General features: G+C 30.9%; 1 protein-coding gene across 1 annotated transcript; it reads right to left on the bottom strand.

The window, feature by feature from the left end:
- Positions 1 to 4102: 4102 nt before the first annotated feature.
- Positions 4103 to 15841, bottom strand: LOC143052891 (uncharacterized). The gene is made up of 9 exons (XM_076226052.1): positions 15056 to 15841; positions 13668 to 13747; positions 12500 to 12568; positions 10527 to 11301; positions 9993 to 10096; positions 9374 to 9481; positions 7890 to 8688; positions 7086 to 7257; positions 4103 to 6135 (listed from the first exon to the last, which is right to left on the bottom strand). The coding sequence occupies exons 1-7, from the start codon at positions 15423 to 15425 to the stop codon at positions 8365 to 8367; spliced, it is 1830 nt and encodes a 609-aa protein (XP_076082167.1). The 5' UTR covers positions 15426 to 15841; the 3' UTR covers positions 4103 to 6135; positions 7086 to 7257; positions 7890 to 8364.
- Positions 15842 to 24653: the final 8812 nt, after the last annotated feature.

The raw sequence follows: 24653 nt of genomic DNA, 5'->3' as shown, positions 1-24653 counted from the left end.
ATTTTGTGCCAAAACTATAGGTTTGTAACCTTGAAATTACAGGTTTATAATTAGTTCTAATTTATTTTAATTTGCAAAGGAAGTTTGGAGTAGTTCTCTGATACTGATTGATCTTAGTCCTTTGTGACTTGATCGTCACGTCAAAACAATAATAAATTGGATGTCAGTCTACGTAGTCTTTAGATTGAATATAGTGATGCAAGATTCATTCAGGGTCAAGGTCAATTTCATTCATAAACAATATGTTCTGCAATAAGAACTTTTAACATTATGCAAAGAAATTACATGGTAATCTGTCAAATTTGGATTGTCGAACGTGATAATTGTCTTTGTCTTATATTTGATTCATGAATTGCAATTGGTTTTGATGTATTTTTGTTTTATGGAAAAGCAATGCAATTGATGTTTTTATGAACAAACTGAAAAGGATTAATATGTCAAAAACACCTCGAGTATGAAATTGCTGTGGACAACAAAATACCTGTCACTTTAATGTGTTTCTCTAATTTGTATGATAAATAAAGGCAACAGTAGTATACCGCTGTTCAAAACTCATAAATCCATGGACAAAAAACAAAATCGGGGTAACAAACCAAAACCGAGCGAAACGCATTAAATATAAGAGGAGAACAACGACACAACATCGAAACGCAACACACACAGAAACAGACCAATCATCAGACAAAACACCACGAGAATAACAAATGTAACATGAAAACCAAATACATGAATTTGGGATAGACAAGTACCGTGCCACGTCTTATCTCAATATCTCAAAAATAAGAGAAAACACAAACGACTCAACGTTAAAATGCAACACAAAGAGAAACGAACAATATATAACAATGACCATCTTCCTGACTTGGTACAGGACACTTTTAAAGGGGAATAAAAGTGGTGGGTTGAACCTGGTTTTAAGGCATGCCAAACCTCGCACTTTAATGGCAAAGTTAAATATAACATTGAAATGACAACATAATATTACAGGACTACAATACAAATAAATAGGAGAACATATTAGACACAGAAAAACATGATTAATAGATAACAAAAAGCATCAGGTTTAAAATTCAATACGCCAAAAACGCGCCTTGCCCACACAAGACTCACCAGTGACGCCCAGATATAAAAGATCGAAAGTGAAAAAAGTACAAAGTTGTACAGCACTGAAGATCAAAAGTTGAAAAGGTTTCGCAAAATACGGCATTGTTTTTATGCCCGGGATAAGAACATTCTTATTATATAGAACAATTCATGCTATTGCAAACAGTAAATTTTATCAAATGAATATGAAAGAGATATACACAAAGAAACTAAAGTATTAACTAATTACAGAAAACTAAACCTGAATACATAACGCCTAGATATAAAAGATCGAACGTGAAAAAGGTACAAAGTTGTACAGCACTGAAGATTAAAAGTTGAAAAGGTTTTGACAAATACGGCATTGTTTTTATGCACGGGATAAGAACATCCTTATTATATAGAATACTTAATGCTATTGCAAACAGTAAATGTTAACAAATGAATATGAAAGAGAAATACATAATGAAACTGAAATATTAACTAATTACAGAAAACTAAACCCAAGTTTATCACAAAATAGACACACATCCAAATCAGTCCAAGCGTCAACGTAATTAAAAAAATTGTGACGTCACATACGATGGCGAAAAGGCAGAAACGTTATGCCACATTTGAATTTATGAAATTTAGAAACAGCATGACGTCACATATGAAAAACTATCATTCAAAAATGAGATAGAATTAGGATTGATTTAGAACTAAATACTGATAATTCATTTAAACAAAATGCATATTGCAATACTTATTAATAGCAATTAACTGTAATATATATATGTCCAGTTTGTTATGAATCCAACTTCAAACGTAAATAATCGTACAAAATTTAATATAATTAATAAAGAGGAGGTGGTTAATTTTTCTATACGTCATACCTAAATATATAATAAGAAGACGTCAACACATTTGACAAAATCTGATGAGAATTACAAATATAACATTAAACATGTAAACTAAATACATGAATTTGGGATAAACAAGTACAGAAACACGTCTTATAGTAATGCGAATTCACATTCAGCAAAACGGTCACAATCGGGAATAAGTCACGTTTGGTAATTAAAAGATTAGACGATAAATGATAAAGCATACCACACAGATAGTATGTAAACTGATGTAAAAAATATATATCTAAAAATCTAAAATTGGTAATGTTTATAGCACTAAGCTTCCTAATTTTTAAAGATATAAAACAGATAACAACTGTATTTTATAGGGATTATTCAACATTGAGTGACAAGGAAAAGTAAACTCACAAAAATACTTATCACCGAGGAAAATTCAAACGGAAACTCCAAACTCAAGTGGCCAACAACTGTCACATTCCTGACTTGAAAACAACTCTGGCGGGTTAAACTGGAATTTATAGGTACATTATAGACAAGCAACACAACTGAGTAAAATATATTCACAGATGTCTTTTTGTTAAAGTGCAAAGTAAGTTAGATAGACAGGTAATGTCAGGTTAACACTAGCATGAGTAGTAACAAAACTGCTAACCTATTGATTCTGGGTTAAATCTGTAAACAATCTTGTATTATCTGTGAACTAAAACATAACATATTCTATGCAGTCTGGATACATGTTGGGTGACATTTCTGAGAAAGAAGATGCCATATTATTTGGCAAAACTCGCCTTGGCAATAGAGTGTACAAATTACTTTAATTTAGGTTAAATGATTTATGATGTTAGTTCCTTTCCATGTTATTTGATTCACTAATGCAGGTTTTTTTACTGTAGTTCAAATTATATGTGACATCATATATTATAGATGGGAGTGTATTGAACTTGTCTTGCAGGAAAATATATAACAGGAGTATCAACTTTTCAAACTTGACCGATTGTTCAAATTGAAATGAAATTAGCTGTATTTGGCATAACTTTATGGAATTTTGGTCCTTAATGCTCTTCAACTTCGTACTTTATTTGGCCTTATTAACCTTTTTGGATTCGAGCGTCACTGATGAGTCTTTTGTAGACGAAACGCGCGTCTGGCGTATATACAAAATTTAGTCCTGGTATCTATGATGAGTTTATATACATGCTGCGAGATGTTACCAAATGTTTAATTCATACTTAATAAGAGGGTGCTTTCAACTTAAGGGCAAAATACCTGAATAACGATAGTGCATTAACCTTTTAAAAGCACACATGCTAATTTGAATCGATGTATGCTACTTTAATATTGTGCATGAGTGTAATGATATAGACCGTCAATATAACCTAAATATAAAAAAATAAATTAAATTTGAACAAATTCTATGTTGTTGCCATGGTTACGCATGGTCATAAATTTTGCCCTTTAAACTTGCTTAGAAATGGTCAAAAAAGCAAAAAACTGGTATTTTTGTGATGAAATTATCATATTTTATTGATCTGAAATATTAATATACTGTTTGCACATGAAATGAATAAGATAAGGTCTACTCAAATATGCAAAAGCAACAAGAAATATGGAAAGCTAAAAATTGGAAATTATTCAGTCAATTTTGCATATTTTCCAAAAGTATAAAGAACCTCCAAATTCCAAAAATAACACATTTTCATATTAAAAAAATATATTTTCGCGATTTTTCCAGCCAAATTGTTAATAACCCAGTAAAAATTAAGATATTCAACAATTATATGTTAAAAATTTAGAATGAGTGAATTTACCGATTTTTTTTTACAATTTTAAATTTTTCATGAAATGTGAGAAAATTAAGTCAAATTTAATCTCTCATACCCCATAGATTGTCTTTAATTACAGTAAGCATTGACATGCATACTATTAGGCCTTTGTTAGTCTTGTATGATTTTAATTTTTAGTTTCTTGTGTATAATTCGGAGTTTAGTATGACGTCCATTATCACTGTACTATTATGCATATTTTAGGGGCCAGCTGAAGGACACCTACGGGTGCGGGAATTCTCGCTACATTGAAGACCCATTGGTTGCCTTCGGCTGTTGTTTGCTCTATGGTCGGGTGGTTGTCGCTTTGACATATTCACCATTTCCTTTCTCAATTTTATATATTATAACTTGTGAAACATAAGCAGTTTAAAACATTATGCAATTAGAATGAATGAAAACAATTTATAAAAAAAAAATATTTCAAGGTCATTGTCTTTAATTCAAGGTCATTTAGCATAAAACTTCATGCATTTATTTTTTTATATATTGTAGGATATAAACGTTATAAGCTAAAATGTGTCTTATTTTTGTGAAAGTATGAAATATTTAATTAGCATTATTTAACAAATAACAGTTTTACATAGAAAAACAAGACAAAAATATATCTGCTTTTCTGAGGAAAATTAGTTTTACCACAAACGTACACAATACAAACTTTTGTGTATGCTTTTCATTAAAAACCACAATTTTTTTAAGAAAAAAACCCAATTTAAATCTAAATAATCATTAAATTAATAACTTTTTCTTTCTATTAACATTTGCTTGTTTATTCTAATGCTTGTTTTAAAATTAGTTTTGGATAACTGAAAGTCCCCTCCCTCTTTATTGCAAATACTTTATGGACCAATCAAAACATATGGTTTATATGAAATGTTGTCAAATTTAAGTTTATACAGACATGACAGATAGAAGGGACATTTAAGTGCAATTCAGATTAGCAAAATATACTGACATAGTGAGGACATCTCCTTTCATGTTTCAATAATATTCAATACATTAAAAAGAAATCAATAGCAATAAACCAGAACAAATCAATAGCCACCCCCACCCCCTTTTCCAGAAAAAATTAATAGTTAAAATAAAATAAAAAAAATGATGTAGCCTTGTGAATTTCATTCTGTGTACATAAAGGTTTCATAAAAAGACATCAAAATACAAAAGGTAAGCGGACATATGACAGACGAAAGTCGTGTGAAATGACAACATAGGAGACAATAAATGGTTTCAGATGTATATACAAATTTACATATAATTTGGGAAATAATAACTTGTTCATATATTTGCATATGGGCAAATAATACAGCAGCAAGAGTAATTATTACACATTGCAAAATTCAAAACAATTTTATGTTAACTTACTAAAGTGTATCTTTTAACTTTGAAACTTTCTTAAAAGCCTATTTAAAGAATACTCAACTCTTTATGTACCAAATACTTAGTGAACTTTTTCTTTTCTTTGAAATATTTGATTTTTTTCAGCAAAGATTTGAAGTATGATTTTCTTTACCTTTTAACCTCAAACATTCAAAATCAAATGGTAATATCTTAAGAAAGTTAGTCATGAAGGTATATTTTTATACGCATACTATTATTTAGATTTCAAATCATAAAGAAAAGTTGTGGCAAAATTATGTAGGAAATAAATCTACAAAATTTATATCTGTATTATATGCCCTTAATTGGTTGCAGACAGCTTAGACAAGACTGAAGTATTTAAATTTGTAAGATTTTGTTCAAACTGAGCTGCTGCTAGTTGATCCTGATCTGAACTGCTTTTTAAGTTCCTGAATGTCCTAGAAAAGTAGCTGGTTATTTGTTGCGAAGAAAGGAATTCACTAATTTCAAACATTCTGTCTCCATTTGCTAGTTTTTTATGTCTCATTTCATTAGCGACTTCAGTAGGATCAGCTTTGTTTCCTGTTACGGTTCCCTGTTTAAACTTCTCATCTAGAAATTTCTTTTGCTTATCGTTAAAGCGAGTGGTTTTTCGTTGTTTCCGCAAAGCCCATCCTTGATCTAAGTCTGTTTCACCAGAGCTCTGAACTGTGTCAGAAAATTTAACAACAGGTCGGGTCTCACTGGTTTTTAATTTTTCAACATAGAGTGTTTTGGTTAAATCTATCCTACATTGCTTTTCTGGAACCAAAGTGCAGTTATTCACATGAAGATGCAATTCTAGATCTTTGTATTTTGAAAAACTTTTCATACATCCATCTGTAGGACATGTGAATAAACTCTCCTCATTATTTTCCTCATTTTTTATTTTTTTACACATCCAAAGGATAATAAATCTTCAGTGCAACTTTCGTCCTCAACCAACAACGGACATAGAGCATACTGACTGGTCTTTACTATTGTAGTCCATGGAATAAGCAGAACTAAAATCATATAGTTTAAATTTTTATTAAAACATATCACAATCACATATTTTTTTGCATAATAGTTTTAACATACATGTATTCTACCTGCGAAATATAGTAGTTGTAAATTTACTAGTTATTCGTTTTTTTATTCTTGTGTTCTGGTCTTGAAAACTAGTTATGCATAGTATAAATGATGTGCTACAGATACTTGTTTCAGTCATGAGGGAAGTAAAGTACAAATGGAAACGGCTGTATCAAAAATATACAAGTGGTGCTCCCATACAAAATAATACACTTTCTGTCATTAGATCTATGGTAAATTAAGAAAAACTAAATTCTGATAAAAGCTTGAAACAGTAAAAGGTTAAGACAGACAAAATATGTGCACCGCCAACTAACATGCCAAATAATTCCACAACATGTCATTAGGCATTTGTAGTACATGTAGTAACACCCCTTCTCAATGTGAAAAGTCAATCTTAAAATTGTTTTGTTCAGTGGAATCATCAAACAATTCTTATACCAAATGTGAGGCAGACAAACAAAACAATTTGCTTTGCCTTTGTGGTATGGAAACTTGTGGTATAATTTCAAAGAGACCCATACACCATTCCATGAGTAATTGTCTGTAAACTAGAAGAATGCTTATTTGTGCCTTTTTTTACCCTAATTCCTAAACTGTTTGGACCATAACCCCCCAAATTAATCCCAACATTTTTTTTTGTCATATATCTTGTGTTTAAATCTCATAGATTTCTATTGACGTATACTAAAGTTATTGTGCGAAAACCAAAGAATACAACAACTACGTGATACCAATATACAACAGCAATTTTTTTGCAGTCATATAAAAAGGACAGACATAGGTAAAAAAAAATATGCCCCAGACATTTTACTGCTGTTTAAGCAAAGTTGATAAATGTTAAAAAGACCATTTTAATTAATTTTTCTCATAATTTGCATACCTGGTCCTATACCATATGCTTTCCAAACTCTAAGTCCTCCATTTTCAAACACAAAGTTGGTGTATGATGTTATGCCAGGTATAGAAGCTTCATTCTTCGTAGCAGTGTCTCTGGTTTGGATCTTAACAACTTTAATTTGGCATTTAACATTTTTTTTAGTTCTTTCAATGGCCTGAAATAAACAAGACAAATTATCTAATATTTGTATTTATCAATAATAAAAATCTGTTTCAATCAATAGAAAAGTCAGTGCTTCCTACAAGGGCAACCATCTTTCTAATGTTATGGTTTGGCTAATTTAAATAAGATATCAAACAGTAAAGCTATGTAAGACTTTTTACTTAAGTATCAGACTAAAATTCTTCCTTTTGTCTAGAGTGATGTCTCAGATTAAATTATCTATTGTATTACTGATAAATCATTTTTAAAAGTATTGGTTTTTATAACCAAAAATTATATGAACTTTAACACCACTCTTTCATAGATACAAATATCAGATTTGAAGTATGGCTGGACTTATAATGTTGTAAAATGGGATACAAAGCCTTTACATTAAGAGACATTTGTAAAGTTATTATTATAATGGGGTATCATCTTTTCTATTTAACATCAATGTTGTTTATAAAGCCTGTAAATTTAAAAAGATCTCTGGTATTGAGTCGATATTTGTATCATATGCAATTATACAACATCACCAAAAATTAAATTCTGCCATCTGCCATGTATCATGTATGTGGTTTAGAAATTGTAGAAATTACAACATGATTGTCTAGAAATTAAAAGAATTCATTCCTGAATACTTACTGTTTTTATCTGCTTAGCATTCACAACCTCATTTCCTTGGTTAACATATCTCTTAATTCCACTCTTGAATGTAGCAGCTGCTCTATCGCAGGCCCCCTTTCCGTCTTGGGCTTCACAGAAGTTATATGATGCAATGTGTCCCTTTGAAGGCTTGTTGTTATTGATGTTGATTATAGTATCAGCACATTTATAACATGCAGCATTATCTGACCATAGGTGTATAGATTTTACCTCTGGATTGTCTTTTAAAACATTGTTAAGAACATCACAAATTGTTGCTGATGTTGTTTTTGAGTCCTGTGAAATCTGTGAATCGAAAATGTGAACAAAGGTCAGAGATTGCAACTCTTCTGCATTTCTTCGGAAGCAAACAGAAATGTGCCATGATATGCCTCGTTTACCGAACCAATCAAGTTGATCTTCTCTATATTTGCGGGGTAGATATTCCATGGCCCAATCAAATACAACAAAAATTTCATCTTCTTTCATTGAATTGAAAAGAAATGATTTTTGCAGCTTCTTGGTTTCGTGCTCTTAAGATATGACTCTTCCAAAGGAAAATGCTCTCCACTGCTTGCTGAGCTCTATATACAATATCATCTCTTGTCTGTTGATCTGTAACATTAACTATTTCTACCTCTTTCAAAATTCCATGTAATAATTCCTTCAACTGCTCACAAGATTCACAAACCTTATTGTGATCATGGTTGCATTTATCCTTGAAGTGTTCCTCTTTAGTACTTGATAAAGCAAATTTTCTACAATGGTCAGCTACCTCATTCTCCCCTGACACATGAACCTATAAATAAAAAACGAAAATTAAACTTAAAAGTAAGGTGGTGTAAGATTAGTTATATTAGAAGAATTCTTTTGCGGCACTAAGATATATTTATCATTTCACAAAATTTTGATGGTAATCAACTGCTAAACAAATAAATCAGGAATTTTTATTGCCATTTTTATTAAGTCTAGTCTGTTTCCAAAAAAATAGGTCAACAACATCTAGTGCAAGGAATGATTTTTAGGCGTAAATGTCTGCCTGGCGGGTATAATTTAACCTTGACCTCATTTTCATGGTTCAATGATAAGTTTTTGTGTTAGGTCTGTTTTCAATTACCATAATCAAAATGTCAACTATGTTGGTGTATGTAATAATTGTAAGGTGTTTAATGTCTGTTTGACATGATTTATCTGACCTTGACCTCATTGTCATGAATCTTTAAAAAATGTTAAGTTAATTGTGATATTTGTAGTAAAATCTTTTTCTTTAAGACTTTTAACATAAAATGAATGGTCAGTAAAGCAAGGGAGACATTCAAATATTTACATTCTTGTTTATATTACTCCTACATTCAATATGTTGCCTGACAATATGATTATTGCAATTGAACACCTCAAAGAGGATTATTGACCATATTAGTTCAAGAAATTTGGTTCAATTTCTGCGATAATATCATGTGCTATTACATAATTGAATAATGTACCTTGTAATCTGTTTTCATATATCGTTTTGCTTCTAACAACAGTCTGTTCAATTCAGTCCCATTTGATGTTTTTGGGTATCCTTCTGACAGAACAATATCTTGAAGATCCTGAATGTAGAAGCAAAACAAAATTTAATGAGGTTTTTTTCAATATATATGTTAATACATATCATGCATATGTTTACATAAATTAGCACACCGTGAGAACAAATCAAATAGTAGGACATTTAAACTCATATGTTATACATACCAAGGTTTCTGAGATGTAAAATGTTAGTTCTAGTGACCTAATTTTTCAGTTATTTCAACCTTATGGCAACATATTATAAATTATCACTGATTTTTTCAAATGAGAGTGTTTCCCCTTGATAATCTGTTTATTGCTATTTTGCCTATGACTTTGTTGATGTTTACATTGACAACACATGTGTTCTTGGTTTATCAGGATAATATGTTAATACTAGTACATATGTAGACAAGTTTGATACAGTGTAATAGCTTGAATTGATAATAAGTTTGATACAAATAATAGCTTGAATTAATAATATTTGTTAATACTAGTACATATGTAGGCATTCAATGCACAAGTTTGATACAGTGTACCAAAATTATAAAATACCTGAAATCCCCTGCTTCCTTCAGCAACAAAGTAGTCTAGTCCCTCCAGTGACTTTCTGACAGTAGCTGAACATTCCGAAAGTATCCTAAACATTGTGCTACTACCTGAAACATTAAAAAAAGTCATTTATCAAAGTACATTTATGAAACTTTTCACAAATTATTTTTTAAAGCTAGAAATTAGAGCTGTGTAAAATCTCGTTATATAATTTAATGAATTTTCACATCCCCCCATCTTCAAATACCTCTTTACTAAAAACTTCATTTAAAGCTTCAAGTATGATAGCTGCTTATTGTTGAAAGGTATAAGGTCAACTGAAATATATCTCATCATTTCCTTTGGTGTTAATGGATATGTATTATTGGCATTTAACACCACATCTCCTTTTGTTTTTTTAATTTTATATGATGATTACAGTACAATTTGCTTAGTATTAATTATCTTCAAGTAATATTTAAATCAAAAGCAGTTTCTCAATTAGGAAAACTTTAGCTTTAAATATGAACTACTAACTTGATAAGGTTAAATAATTACCTAGTAAAGTGATCTCATTCTCCTCACAATATGCCTGGTACTGTTGAATGATGACTGCAGGTCCCATGCATCTTATTATATTAGGGGCATCCATAACTTCCCCTGATGATAACTTCAGATGTCTTTCTCCAAATGGCAGATCCTTGATGATGTGACTAGAAGTAATAAAATCCAAGAAATTCGAAAGCTTTTCCTGATCCATTTTATTCCTAGTTTTACATGTTTCACTTGGTGGTATTGCACAACCGTATAATATGCTATGTTTCTGTGCAACATAGTATCTATATTCAGTCAATCCTGGTTTGTAATTGATAAGCTGTCTAAAGCTGAGTTTCATTGCTAGAACAGATAAAACTTGTCTCCTTACTTGCCAGGCAGAAGATTTTTCATAGGATTCAACAAGAGCGGTTATCAATTTACTATTACCATTATCATCCTCATCCTGGTGTTCATCATCTTCACATATATTGTTAAATATATCATCATATTCCCCTGGGAAAAATGTGTCAATTATGGTGTAGAAGCATTCCTTAAACAGACCCTGGTATCTTCTCCTTGTCCTCTTACTGCTGTCCTTCCATCTCTGAATTGACAAACTAATTGCTGATACCTTTCTGGAGTTCAAATAATTGTTCAAAAGATCGACATAATGTTCTCTATTAAAGTCCTCTATTGTACTTGCTGTGGTCTGACTTGAGGAAATTGTATTCTGACTTGAGAAAATTGTATTCTGGCTGGATTGGTCAGTTACCATATATGAACTTTGAAAATTATCCTGAATAACAAAATAAATCCTGCATTGTAAGAATGAATGGAGAAGAGTGAATCTAAAGGTCAACTAATTGGTTTTTTTTTTTTTTTTTTTTTTTTTAATAATGGAACACTGTTAAATTAACATATTCTTGTCTTTCATCTTTAATCATACTGAATTGTCTTGTCCTGAAATTGCATGAAAATTTGCCACTGGACATTCAGTAAACATCATACTCTAATGTACAATGCATGATTATATGAACGTGCATACCATTTGTTCATTGCAAGTATATAACTTAATCTATGATTGTTGCTATTAAGTTACACATATTATTCATGTAATTGATGTGTATATACAAATACAATTTAAGTACAGTATAGGAAAAGATGAAAATTAAATACATGTTTTAGAAAGATGTTGTAAAGCAATACTCATCTAGTTTTTCTCCTATTTCAAAGCACAAATTTTTTTTTAAATATTTTCCTACACTGTAAGATTATTGATTTTACTCTGCAATATAACATAGAGCTTACAAGACTAGTCTGTTTATGTGGTTCCGAAGGCCAAATAAAAAAGTATGTGTGGTTCCAGTTAGATCTTAAAAAAAATAGGGTAGGTAGGTAGGGATTTTTTTTAATTTTATGTTTTATTTTTACATTCTATGGGAGCAACATTCTGACTTTAACAGTGCTTAATGAAAAATGGCAAAAAAATCTTTAGGGTAGGCTATTTTAGAGACTAAAAAGTAGGGTAGGTAGGGTAACTGGAACCACACATATATTTTTATTTGGCCTAAGTGTTTCTTGTTTTTCGTATTTTATATAGATAAGACCGTTAGTTTTCCCCTTTGAATGATTTTACACTAGTAATTTTTGGGGCCCTTTGTAGCTTGCTGTTCAGTGTGAGCCTAGGTTCTGTGTTGAAGATCGTACCTTAACCTATAATGGTTTACTTTTATAATTGTGACTTGGATGGAGAGTTGTCTCATTGGCACTCATACCACATCTTCTTACATCTATATACATGTAGTATAGCTTTTAACGCATTAAAAGCAGGATACTAGAGAATCTGACGCATGAAGATGCATATATGAAACATCACAATTACAAAATTATTGTGATTTCCTATAATCATGATAATAGACAATAGTTCCCTAAACACAATTTTTACCAAATTATGAATATATATGTCCAAAATTAACATAAATTATACAACTTACTAAATCATATGTCGTTTCTCTTAGGTCGTATGGTTTGTCTTGGTTACTGGTATCCTTTTCAAAATCATCCTAAAATTTAAGTTACATGTATATAAAAGGATGTAATATTTAACAAGGTTAATATATCTTGCAGTTACATAGATACATGTATATACAATATGTACATTTATATTGATATATACAAATTTCATTTATATAAACACATAATAGATACATTTACAGATCTAACATTGTCGGGTTGATGTTTAGACGAGTTGTAAACACATAATAGATATATATCCAATAATTATTGTTGGATAATATTAATTTTTTTTGTGCAACTGTAAAAAAAAGGAAAAAAGTAACTTCAAATGATTTTTGTACTGCAATTTAACTTTACCATACATTCAGATTGTTCTTCAACTGTTGTAATTGTTTCATGGTATAAAAGCAACGAGGACCTCTAAATCGACATTAATTTAAAAATATAAAAAAGGTGTAGTATGTACTTTTAATTCTATGTTAAAATGATTCAAAATTATCTATTATAGTATATACTCAGTACTCTCAGATCTGTTCATTGTGTCTTTTTGTGTCGGGATATATAAGTACCGGGCCACGTCCACTTGTATTTTTGTCTATCTGATGAGTTAAGCCTTTTTCAACTGATTTTTATAATTCGTTCTAAACTTCTTATGTTGTACTGTTATACCACTGTACCAGGTTAGGGGGAGGGTTTGGATCCCGCTAACATGTTTAACCCCGCCACATTATTTATGTATGTGCCTGTCCCAAGTCAGGAGCCTGTCAATTCAGTGGTTGTCGTTTGTTTATGTGTTACATATTTGTTTTTCATTCATTTTTTTTTTTTACATAAATAAGACCGTTAGTTTTCTCGTTTGAATTGTTTTACATTGTCTTATCGGGGTCTTTATAGCTGACTATGCGGTATGGGCTTTGCTCATTGTTGAAGGCCGTACGGTGACCTATAGTTGTTAATGTCTGTGTCATTTTGGTCTTTTGTGGATAGTTGTCTCATTGGCAATCATACCACATCTTCTTTTTTATAATATCAATACATATACATCTAAGTGCTGCTATGAAAATTTTCTTAATGCTAATCCATAAACCCCAGAATTTCATGTTTTTTTCTTAATTATAGGCAGGATTGGTTTTGTTTTTTAGATACCTTATCTGCTGTAATTTCATGAAATATCTTTGGCTCTTCTATGTTGTCTAAAAGTTTTCTTCTACAGTTAATGCAAATACCTATTAAAGATAAGAATACTTTATAATTATGATTTAATACGATTATAATATCAGTTTATAATACAAGATATTTTATTGACAACTCAATGATGACATTAGGATCTTTAGTATTATTCCTCCTAATGACACGTGTTTCTCAACATAGTTAAGAGTTACCTGAAAGTGTACTACATTGTATTTATGATGAATTGATTGCATCCTGTGACAAACATTACATGCATATTCTTATTAGGTTCCTTTTGATCATACATGCATTGCCGGACGAGTGTAAGATATAATGTTGTTTTGCTATAAGCTAGTTCGTGTCACCTTTTTTTTTTCTTCTTTTGAAATTAAAAAAAAAAAACATCAATCTTTAAATGGATTTTCTGTAAAATAAAAATTAGGACCTTTTTGTTTGGTTCGTTTTACAGTCATTGAAATTTATTGTGGTGATCAATAGAATGTTAGGAATTTAATTGTAGTTACACACTTTATTTTTAAATAAGAATATTACCTCTCGTATGCATAAATTAGTTGTACACAATGAGACGTAACACTTTATAAATTTTGTGTGTAAAATTGCTACTCATTAATCGTTTTGTTACAAATTAGGCCATTAGTTTTCTCATTTAAATTGTTTCACTTTATTCATGTCAGTGTCTTCTTTAGCCAACTATATGGTATGGATTTTTCTCATTGCTGAAAGCTGTACAGTGGCCTATAATGTTCTTTAATCCATTATTGAACACGTGTGAATGGGTCTATTTTTGCGTAACATGGGAATGTCCATTTTTTGTAAGCATGATATGTGAAAGTCAAATTATTGTGCCAGAAATGAAGTATAGCGGGACAGGGGAAATTACAAATAAAATGAGAATTGCCTACGTACATAGTTTAAGCGCGATACGGGAATCTGACAAAACAGTAATTAATCAGGATCTGGGATCAGAACCCCCCCCAATGAGACCCCCTTGTGATAGTCCTTTTATTGGCAATCAAAAAATGTCCCCTCTTGTAGGAAAAATTTGTTTGATTTTTTAGGGAATCACTGAAGCATGACTTGAGCCCCCTCCCTTTTTAGGTCAGTCAATGTGCCCCCCCTTATCAAAAGTTCTGGATCAGCCACTGATATGCCATTCAACGGGTGTACGTTATACACTATACCAACAGTGCTATCAACTTTTAACATATTCCGTTTTATTACCAGTCGACTGGCATATATTTCCGCTCCAAAACATCTATTATACATGCCCCTGGGCCCAAACCTTATGATTTGGAAGTAAAAAAACGATGATTTGCCTTTGAAAACTCTGATAAAATACTTACTAGTATTGACTGGAATAATGATTCCGCAATGTTCTCTAATCTTCTGAACTCCGACAATATCTAAGGGTCTTCCTCCTGTGATTGATTTGGTCTTCCTCCCTCTCTCGGGTACATTTTGGCTTTTTGGATGAGAACTGAGGGATATTGGCACTTCACACAATTTACGTCTTTTTCTATTTTGATTATTTCTCGAATAAAATGAAAAATGTGCACTGCACACACATAAATGTTCAAATGAATCTGGAAGTATACCAGCCTCCGTTAAAATTTCATATGTATCAGTTTCTGTAAATGTGAATAAGGGTTTTAAATCTTCTGAACAAGTAACTAAGTTTTCAAATTGTTCAAAAAAGCAGAAATGTAGGGCCATATCTGATTACCATGTTTTGAAAGTTCTGGCTGCATATTTATGCTGAAATTTGACTCTTTTCTGAAGAGCTCCAAAATAGGGCTGGCTAAAACCGGGAAGATAGCAAACCTAAATGTGGACTATTTTTTCACAGTTTCTCCATCTGTAACTGAACTTTAAGTATTATTCTTGAACAAATCCATTTTGTGAAGTAATATTATTTATATTAAATAGAAGTCAAAGATTTGAAGTCAGTCATTAAAAAGAGGAAATTTTGAAAAAATGGCAATGTCTGTCTTTTTCAAAAGGGGTTTAAATTTCACTATCAAATTTACTCATTCCAATTTTTTTCCTAAAGTTAGCTAACATGCTAAGGTTTAAGTAGACCACACTCACAAGGCTGTGTAAAATTGCGTTATATCATTTTGCTCCCTCAAAAAAACCCTTAATTTTAGAAATTTAACATTTCTCCAAATACAATGGTTCCCCCCTACTATGACGACTAAATCCAATATTTGGATAACAGATAATTTAACACTATAATATATCATTTTAAAGATAAATGATTGAACAATTAAAAAATACAAGTGTTTTTAAATATCATACACAGTGTTTCTTTTCAGACCGGGTCTAAAAGTACGTAAAATTGCAATTTTCTTAACAATAACCCAGTTGAATTATACCAAATGTTGATGTGGTTGCTATGGTAACCAATGAGACATTTATACAAAACTAGACTTATTTTTCAAAGTTTCATACAACAGTCAACTAATTTATAAAGAATGAATAAAATCTGCAGATAGCCGTGGCCAACCCATTTTGATGCTTACAGAGAATGTCTCTTTAAAATAAACATGCTTTTAAATCTTGTTCATTTCTACTCACCCAATGTTATTATCTGCTCACTTTATATTGTTTTCTAACATCTGTCACCTCCCTTTCACATTGTATTGTAGATCGTGGTTTGCTACAGGGCGGTCGGCCGACATGAAGACAACACAAAGGTAAAGAGGGTATACAAATCGTTTACGGTAAAGAAATATTTCAGTTTTTAATAAAACTTGACAGATTAGATATTTCACTATCATCGAAAAGAGGGACGAAAAATACCAGGGAGAGTCAAAGTCATAGATAGAAAATAATCTGACAACGCCATGGCAAAAATTATAAAGAAAAGCAGACAAATAATAGTACAGAAGACACAAAATAGAAAACTAAAGACTAAGCAACACAAACCCCACCAAAAACTTCGGGTGATCTCAGGTGCTCCGGAAGGGTAAGAAGATCATGTTCCACATGTGGTACCCGTCGTCAAATTGGGAAAAATAGTCTAATTCGATAGGTCACATTCGTGAAAAGGGAAAGGGTATTGTAGTTACGACAAAAGGAACATATCTGATATCAATTGTGAAACGGTTATTCCATAACGGTCAACCAACTCGTGATGGCTCCGTAAAATTTACGAAGGGATGATTTCAACGTCATCATTTGGAACTCATGCCCGGGAATATCGTATCAATTGGGAGATTTATACTCCGTATGTAGGCGCTGCTGCAATGTTGCTACATTAAAATGGAACACTCACAATTGGGAAGCTGAAATCATCTCTTTTGTCGTAAAGTGTTGTTTTCAACCAACACTCATTTTCAATTGCTGGATGTAAGACAAGATATGAGGCAGACTTAGCTTTATCTGTAGTATCCTTTATCTCCAGTTCGATGGGATAGATTCGTTCAACATAGTCACCAAATTTTGTATTATTTAGTCAGAGAACATCATCCATAGAGAGAGCGTAAAGTTAAAGAATATTGCTATCTTCTCATCTGTCTTCCTTAGAAGTTCCTATATGAAGTCAGCCCATAATAATAAATAAACACGTCAACAAGAAGAGGGGCACATTTGGTTTCCATTGGAATTCCGACAGTCTGTTGAAAAACAAGTCCTCCGAACGTAGCAAATATGTTGTCAATCAAGAAATCAGGCATCATGATAAGTTAAGTTTTTCTGAATTTTTTGGTGGGAATCAGCGTGAAAAATGTCTCTCATTGATAGCATTTCAAATAAAATATGTTAGTACGTGTATTATGCTGTATAATATAATTATACCAAAAACATCAAAAGTCTGTCAATTTACTTCATGTTCACCGACAAATCACTTCACTGCATATCATTTTCACCTCCGCACAAATTTATTAAATCGAAATCTAAATCAATAGAAAACTTAAATGAATTCATTAACATCTCCTGCAATAATCTTAACTCTTTTTTTTAATCGGGGGCAACTGGTATGGTATAGCAACTCATAAACGACTCTGAATAGACAGAATAAAAGATGTAGTCCAATGTACAAATTATAAGTGAACGGATAATTATATGGCAATAAACGAAAATTGATAAAAAGACAAACAACGATTGCAAAATAAATAGCAAATTTTGATTTTCACCAACTTTTTAAGTTTTTTGACAGACATACATTTTGTACATTGATTGTAACAACGAATTAAGGTAGCTGTCACATCCTTAAGATTTACACTACAAACCATTAAAAGTCTGAAATGGCCTATATCTGTACTCGACTGTACTGATTTTTACTCGACCAGTCTGAATTCGTCTGAGATTTACTTGATAATACTCGACTGTAGTCTGAACCATACTTAACAGTCTGAATGTGTACTTGAACAGTACTTAACCATTTTTTACGAGTCTGAACCGTACTTGACCTCGTCTGAACCGTACTCGACCTAGTCTGAACCATTCTCGACCTAGTCTGAACCATACTCGACCAAGGCTTAACCAACCTAGGCCTATTCTTTGTATCTTTCAACTGAATTTTATAAATTTAGGATTTTTTTTTTAATAAAAATGAAATTTGAACAACAACTTGAAATTAAAAATGTATTCAATACAGTATTGAAATTAAAATTTCACAATTATAATCAATCAAAATATAACTTCAACTCAATATTAATCAACACTTACATAATAATATATATCAACTTCTAAAATATAAATAAAACAAGCTAATCAAATAATATAAAAAAATGAATTGTGACTAATATTTTCAATATTATTAAAAATTTTATGAATATTTCGAAGTATTTTATGGTAACTGGACTATTTTCACCATTAACTTAAGCCTAGTATAGATTTATGGTGTCAGTTGAGTTCAGGTAATAATGCAGTAAATGTTTTTTATTAAGATATATATAAAATAGTATATAAAACAACTTAATAAATTTAAAAAAATGAGAGCTTAATTATTTTTTTTATTAAACAAAGAATTTAATATAATCATGATAACAGAATTTCCATAGCAATCCTTAATAAACTTTTTAAAAAAGGAAATGTATTCCAAAGTAACAGTAAACAAAAATTTCAATTAATTTAAGTATTTTTTTGTCAAATTAACATGGCATACATAAAGCACTTTAATATGTTCTAATTACCTCAGTACATGTGTGTTTTACAGGTAAAAAGAAAGCCCTATTTTCTTAAATTCGTGTATTACTTATCTAGTACATACATGTATATTCGAAAGGGCTTGTTATTTAAAAAAAAATAAAAAGTAAAATCACAATTTTGAATCAATGTTATTTAGAATTTAATACCTCTGACCAGGTGTGATCTTTATTTATGAGTTTGCCCCCAAGCAGGGGTTATATTTTATATTTCACCACTAATCAGAAAAACAATTTTATTTACTTATTTAATTTTATCCCTTTTTGATATAAGTTATATATAATATATTTTTTTTTATCTTAAATAAAATCAGAGATATATTTCTTTTATAAGGTTAAAAATGTTTATAAATTTTGTTGGCTGTTGTTAAATATGTCAGTTAAAAAGAAATTTATTTAAACAGTTAAAAAAGTAGAGGTTTTTTGGTCTAGTATGGTTCAGACTGGTCGAGTATTGTTCAGACCTTTGGTTAAGTATGGTTTAGACTGGAAAAATAGGTCGAGTACATGTCGAGAATGGGTTAAGACTGTTTCAGACTGGTCGAGTAATAGTTCAGACTTTTTTCAACGGCAAAGATAAGGGTCAAGTACGATTCAGTACAGTCAAGTATGGTTCAGACTGGGGTCGAGTAATGTCAAGTAAAAGTCAGACCAATTCAGACTGGTCGAGTAAAAATCAGTACAGTCGAGTACAGATATAGGCCATTTCAGACTTAAATGGTTTGTAGTGTTATTATCAGTTGCTTTGACAGTTATAATCTGTTGATTTGACTGTCATATCCTGTCTTCAACAGACTAAGACAATCTTACAACAACTGTTACTAGTATGGACAGTTGTTTTCTTCCCCAGTATTAAGGGGGCTCCTGGGTATAAATCAATTTCTTTTTCTAATATAGGATTTCGCTATATTTTTTTATAAATGAACTTTATCATATACTTAAAAGAAAAATGAAATAAAAAAATGGAGTCACCGTTCATTTAAGCTCACAATCTGCCTCCGGAAGAAGCATACATTTTTGTTAATGTCCTTTTTTTCTGTTGAACTAATAGGAGAAATAGAGGTAATATCGAAATACAAATATAACCTAATTACAGAAATCGATTAAATTTTACAATTATTTAGTTTATGTACAGCTTATATGAAAACAATAATAAAAAATGTAGGTCACCGATGCGTTAAAAAAGATATTTTAAATTTAATGCCTAAAAAATGGCATTTTTGCACCAATGGGAGATAATTTGGAGCTTTTTCAATGATATAAACATTTTAAAAGTCATCTGGGGCCAAACCGTATCGATTTTTTGGGTTAATTTTTTTACCATATCATAAAGTAATAACTAATAGTGTAATAATAAAATCTGTAATAAAAAAATAAAGGTTCATTTTTTTTGCTGAAATTTTTGTACCCACGAGCCACCTTAAGGTAGCACAATACAACGATTTTTTCACTCCCAATCAGACAACTATAAACTGATGTAATTCATTTCATCCTTCTTTATATTTTATAAATGAGGTACCAAAAGAAAGAAGAAAGATTAATCTTTCAAATTATGATAATTTCATTATGACACAATTATTACATAATTAATTGTTATGTAATTATTTGCTATATTGTGATGTCCACACTTGAATGAATTTAGCGTCTTTGTTCTTCAAAGCATCCCAGAATATTTTACAGATTCTTGTACAACACAGCTTGACCTCCAAAACTGTGTCTCATATTTCCAAAAACATCAATAGAACAAATTTTATACCCAATTGAATTTGGTGGTCTCTTATGAATTGATGTTGCAAACTTCATTGAAGATTTATGAGAGAATGAAATGCAATAGGAAAAATCTGAGACACAGTTTTGGAGGTCAAACTGTGTTTTGCAAGAATCTATAAAATATTTTGGGATGCTTTGAATAACAAAGAAGCTAAATTCATTCAAGTATAGACATCACAATATGGCAACTAATTACATAACAATTAATTATGTAATAATTATGTCATAATGAAATTATCACAATTTGAAAGATTAATCCTTCTTCTTTCTTTTGGTACCTCTATTATAAAATTTAAAGAAAGATGAGTGGAATTACATCAGTTTAAAGGTGTCTGATTGGGGATGAAAAATCTTTGTATTGTGCTACCTTAAGGTATAGAACCACTAATTCAGGCCCGGTTGGAAAGAACATTCAAGAAAGTAGTACATAGTCGTCAATAGCGGGTAAATTTGGTTAATTGTGGTATCAAATAAAAGATTGGGGACTTTGGATCACTGTACAAACCTTGTTGAAAGATTTATTTGAATAATAAAAAAGTATATGAAATTTTGATAGAAGGGCATATTTGACCGGTTGTTCAGATCAGACATTCCTGTTTTTGTACTATCAAATTTCAGGGAATCTTTTCGCTCTAATATGCAATTAAAAGTGTGTTGATTTTTGCAGCACAAGTCAGGATAAGGTACAGTTTTGACATGAGACAACTGCCACTTTATTTGAACTTAAGACAAAGTAGCCATCAATTCTTGAAATTGAAGAATTTAACATAGAAAGCAATGGGGCTATGAATTAGTGGTGTCATACCTATTACTGACAGGCATGTGGAATTCTATTTTAAGAAATCATACCCTTTACATTGAGAATTGTTCATATTAGTTGTCAGAAATCATGTTAAACTATTTATTATATTCAACAATTATGTTAGTGTCAAATTACAGCCTTCAAATTGCTACAATAAGGTATATTAGGTTTTTTTGGTCATTTAGCATGCATACAGTTAAGATTCTACCTGAAACTTTATTTTTTGCATTATTTAACCCTTAAATCAATGAAACTTGTATATTATGACTAGTTTATAGTATAAATATTGCTGTTGGTGAAATTTTGTAGTGAGCGTTTATGTTTTGTTTTTTTTGAGTTTCTTAAAAAAAAAAATATTTCAAGGAAAATTGGTGTATACTTAATATTGGAAATCCACCCTGGAAATGCATTTAATAACCATTTGAGCATGTTGTCTAGCTTGGAGATATATAACTTACTCTTGTTGATCTATGTTTATACATAAAAGTATGTTTTTTTTCCAAATCACTCTCCTTTTTCAACATGTAGAAAAAGGGGGGACAAAATTATCAACTATATTTTATAATTGGACCACTTTATTTAAAATTAAGTAAGAATCTCTAATAGTAAAAAGCCATATAGGCCAGAACAGTGTTTTTTTAATAGATATTAACAAATCAAAACTAGTAAAAATTGGAAAAGTGTCATATATGTTAATTTGATGTATGCCTTTTTGTGCTTCTTCGTTACATTTGTTGTTTTTATAGTGATTAAGATGATAACACAATGTTGACTGCTGTACCCCTATTTTTGACATTTTTACCTATTGTGTCTGTTTGTTTTGTTCACACATCGGTTACAATATAATGGAATTTGATGCGACTGTCATACAAGTGAGAGGTTTAGCTAGCTATAAAACCAGGTTCAATCCACCATTTTCTACATTTGAAAATACCTGTACCAAGTCAGGAATATGACAGTTCTTGTCCATTCATTTTTGATGCGTTTTGTTATTTGATTTTGCCATGTGATTATGGACTTTCCGAATTGATTTTCCTCTGAGTTCAGTATTTTTGTGATTTTACTTTTTTTATATATGTCAATATAAGTGCCACTTTATTTGAACTTAAGACAAAGTAGCCATAAATTCTTGAAATTGCAGAATTTAACATAGAAAGCAATGGGGCTATGAATTAGTGGTTTTATATTTTAAAGGGTAACTAGCCGCAGTTACAGTGGAGATAAAAAAAAAAGAGGCAGGTGAAGCTGGATATAATGATGCAGCTTGATATGGTGATAAAGATATATAAGAAGGTGTACCTAGTTATGGAAGTGAATCAAGATATGGAAGTAAATCTGGATAGGAAGGTAAATCTGGACAAAGAGGTGAATCTGGATATGAAGGTGAATTTGGATATTGAAGTAAATCTGGATATGGAAGTAAATCTGGATATGGAGTTGAATCAGGATATGGAAGTGAATCTGAATATACAGGTGAAAATGGATATTGAAGTGAATCTGTATATGGATGTGAATCTGGATATGGAGGTGAAGATAATCTAAATATGGAGGTGAACCTGGTTTTGGAGGGGAAAGTGGATATGGAGGTGAATCTGGATATGGAGGTAAATCTGGATATGGAAGGAAATATGGATATGGAGGTAAACCTTGATATGGAGGTGAATCGGAATATGGAAGTGAATCTGGATATGGAAGTGAGTCTGGATATGGAGGTAAATTTGGATATGGAGGATAACCTGGATATGACGGATACGACACACACACATATATATATATATATATATATAGGCGTAAAAAATAATTTTCACATGTGCAGATATATATATTCATTAAATAAAATAATAAAATAAGTAAAAAGTTAACAGTTCCATTCTATCGATTTCATCCTTCCATTGGGACTCTTCAGGATAACTGATGTAGTGTCGCTATAGGCGACGTCGTTAAGGAGGTTTACGAAAACGGAAAACGATCCCTTATCAAATAACAAAACGAAAAGCTCAAACACCTCAAACACATCACATGAATGGATAACAACAGTCACATTCTTGACTTGGTACAGGTATTTTCTTATGTACAGGTTATAGCTAGCTAAACCTCTCACTTGCATGACAGTCGCAACAAATTCCAACGATGTATGCACAAAAAAATAGACATAATAGATACATATAATCAACATAACCTGTGAATGTTTGACGTTTTTCTAACTACAACAATAAGGTAAGGATTTGTTATACTGTCTGTGCACAACTTTAAGAAGACTATAAAACAACTCATTCATTGTTAAAATAAATTGTGTTTGAAATGAAGGAATTCTGCGAAAGTAAATACAAAATTCTTGCCCTTTTATCTTAAAACATTATCTTTCAGACTTGCATTTAATTATCCTCATTCAAAGCATTTTCATACTTACACGAGGTGTGACTTGTGATTTAAAATATAATTTTAGACTTTAAGCACTCATAAACTGCTTTGAAATACTTTAATTAATATGCATAGTTATTTCCTTTTAAATATAAAAGACCAATATGAGATTACTCCCAACTTCAAGATTATAAACCATTTCAATAATGTTCTATTGTTTTAGGCTTTTGTAATAATCGTTGAACTTAAATGGAATCAAAGAGACAACATGTATTCTTATATAGTTTCATCATGCAAGGATGGCAAACATATTTCCTTTTATTTCAAATTATGACGACTTTACATTCAGAGTTTCTCGCTGCATTGAAGACCTATTGGTGACTTTCTGCTGTTGTCTGTTGTCTATGGTCGGGTTGTTGTCTCTTTGACACATTCCCCATTTCCATTCTCAATTTTATTGTAAAAATGATATATAGTCTGTTAGCTCTAGTATCAAAATATAGTCAGTAAAAGTATGATAAATTGTACTTGTAAATATTATAATGTAGTGCTTAAAATAATAATAATATACACCAAGTTGTACTTTGATAATAAAAATATCTATCTATCTATCTATCTATAAGATAGTTCCAAAAAAGTGTGGATATGAAAAATGTCAACAAAGAAACGTAACTCATAAATAAATGTCGGCATCGCTGATTAGAAATATCGGTATATCAAAGTAGGACATTTGCGGGTTAGTTTTTAAAAGGCCTCTTGAAAGATTTAAAATTCAGCAGAGGTTCTCCAGAAATTAAGAAACAAAATTGAACTGATATTGAAGTATACATAATTGGCATTTGTAACATACATTCATTT

Source organism: Mytilus galloprovincialis, chromosome 11, assembly GCF_965363235.1.
Source record: "Mytilus galloprovincialis chromosome 11, xbMytGall1.hap1.1, whole genome shotgun sequence".
Lineage (NCBI taxonomy): Eukaryota > Metazoa > Mollusca > Bivalvia > Mytilida > Mytilidae > Mytilus > Mytilus galloprovincialis.
This window is presented reverse-complemented; position numbering and strand designations above follow the sequence as displayed.

Bases quoted from the DNA above. Each gene is read 5' to 3' on its own strand.
- LOC143052891 (XM_076226052.1), bottom strand. From the start codon at position 15,425: ATGGCCCTACATTTCTGCTTTTTTGAACAATTTGAAAACTTAGTTACT. The intron at 9,482-9,992 runs GTATTTTATAAT...TTCTACATTCAG, and splicing joins AAGGAAGCAGGGGATTTCAG to GATCTTCAAGATATTGTTCT. The intron at 8,689-9,373 runs GTACATTATTCA...TTTTATTTATAG, and splicing joins ATATGAAAACAGATTACAAG to GTTCATGTGTCAGGGGAGAA.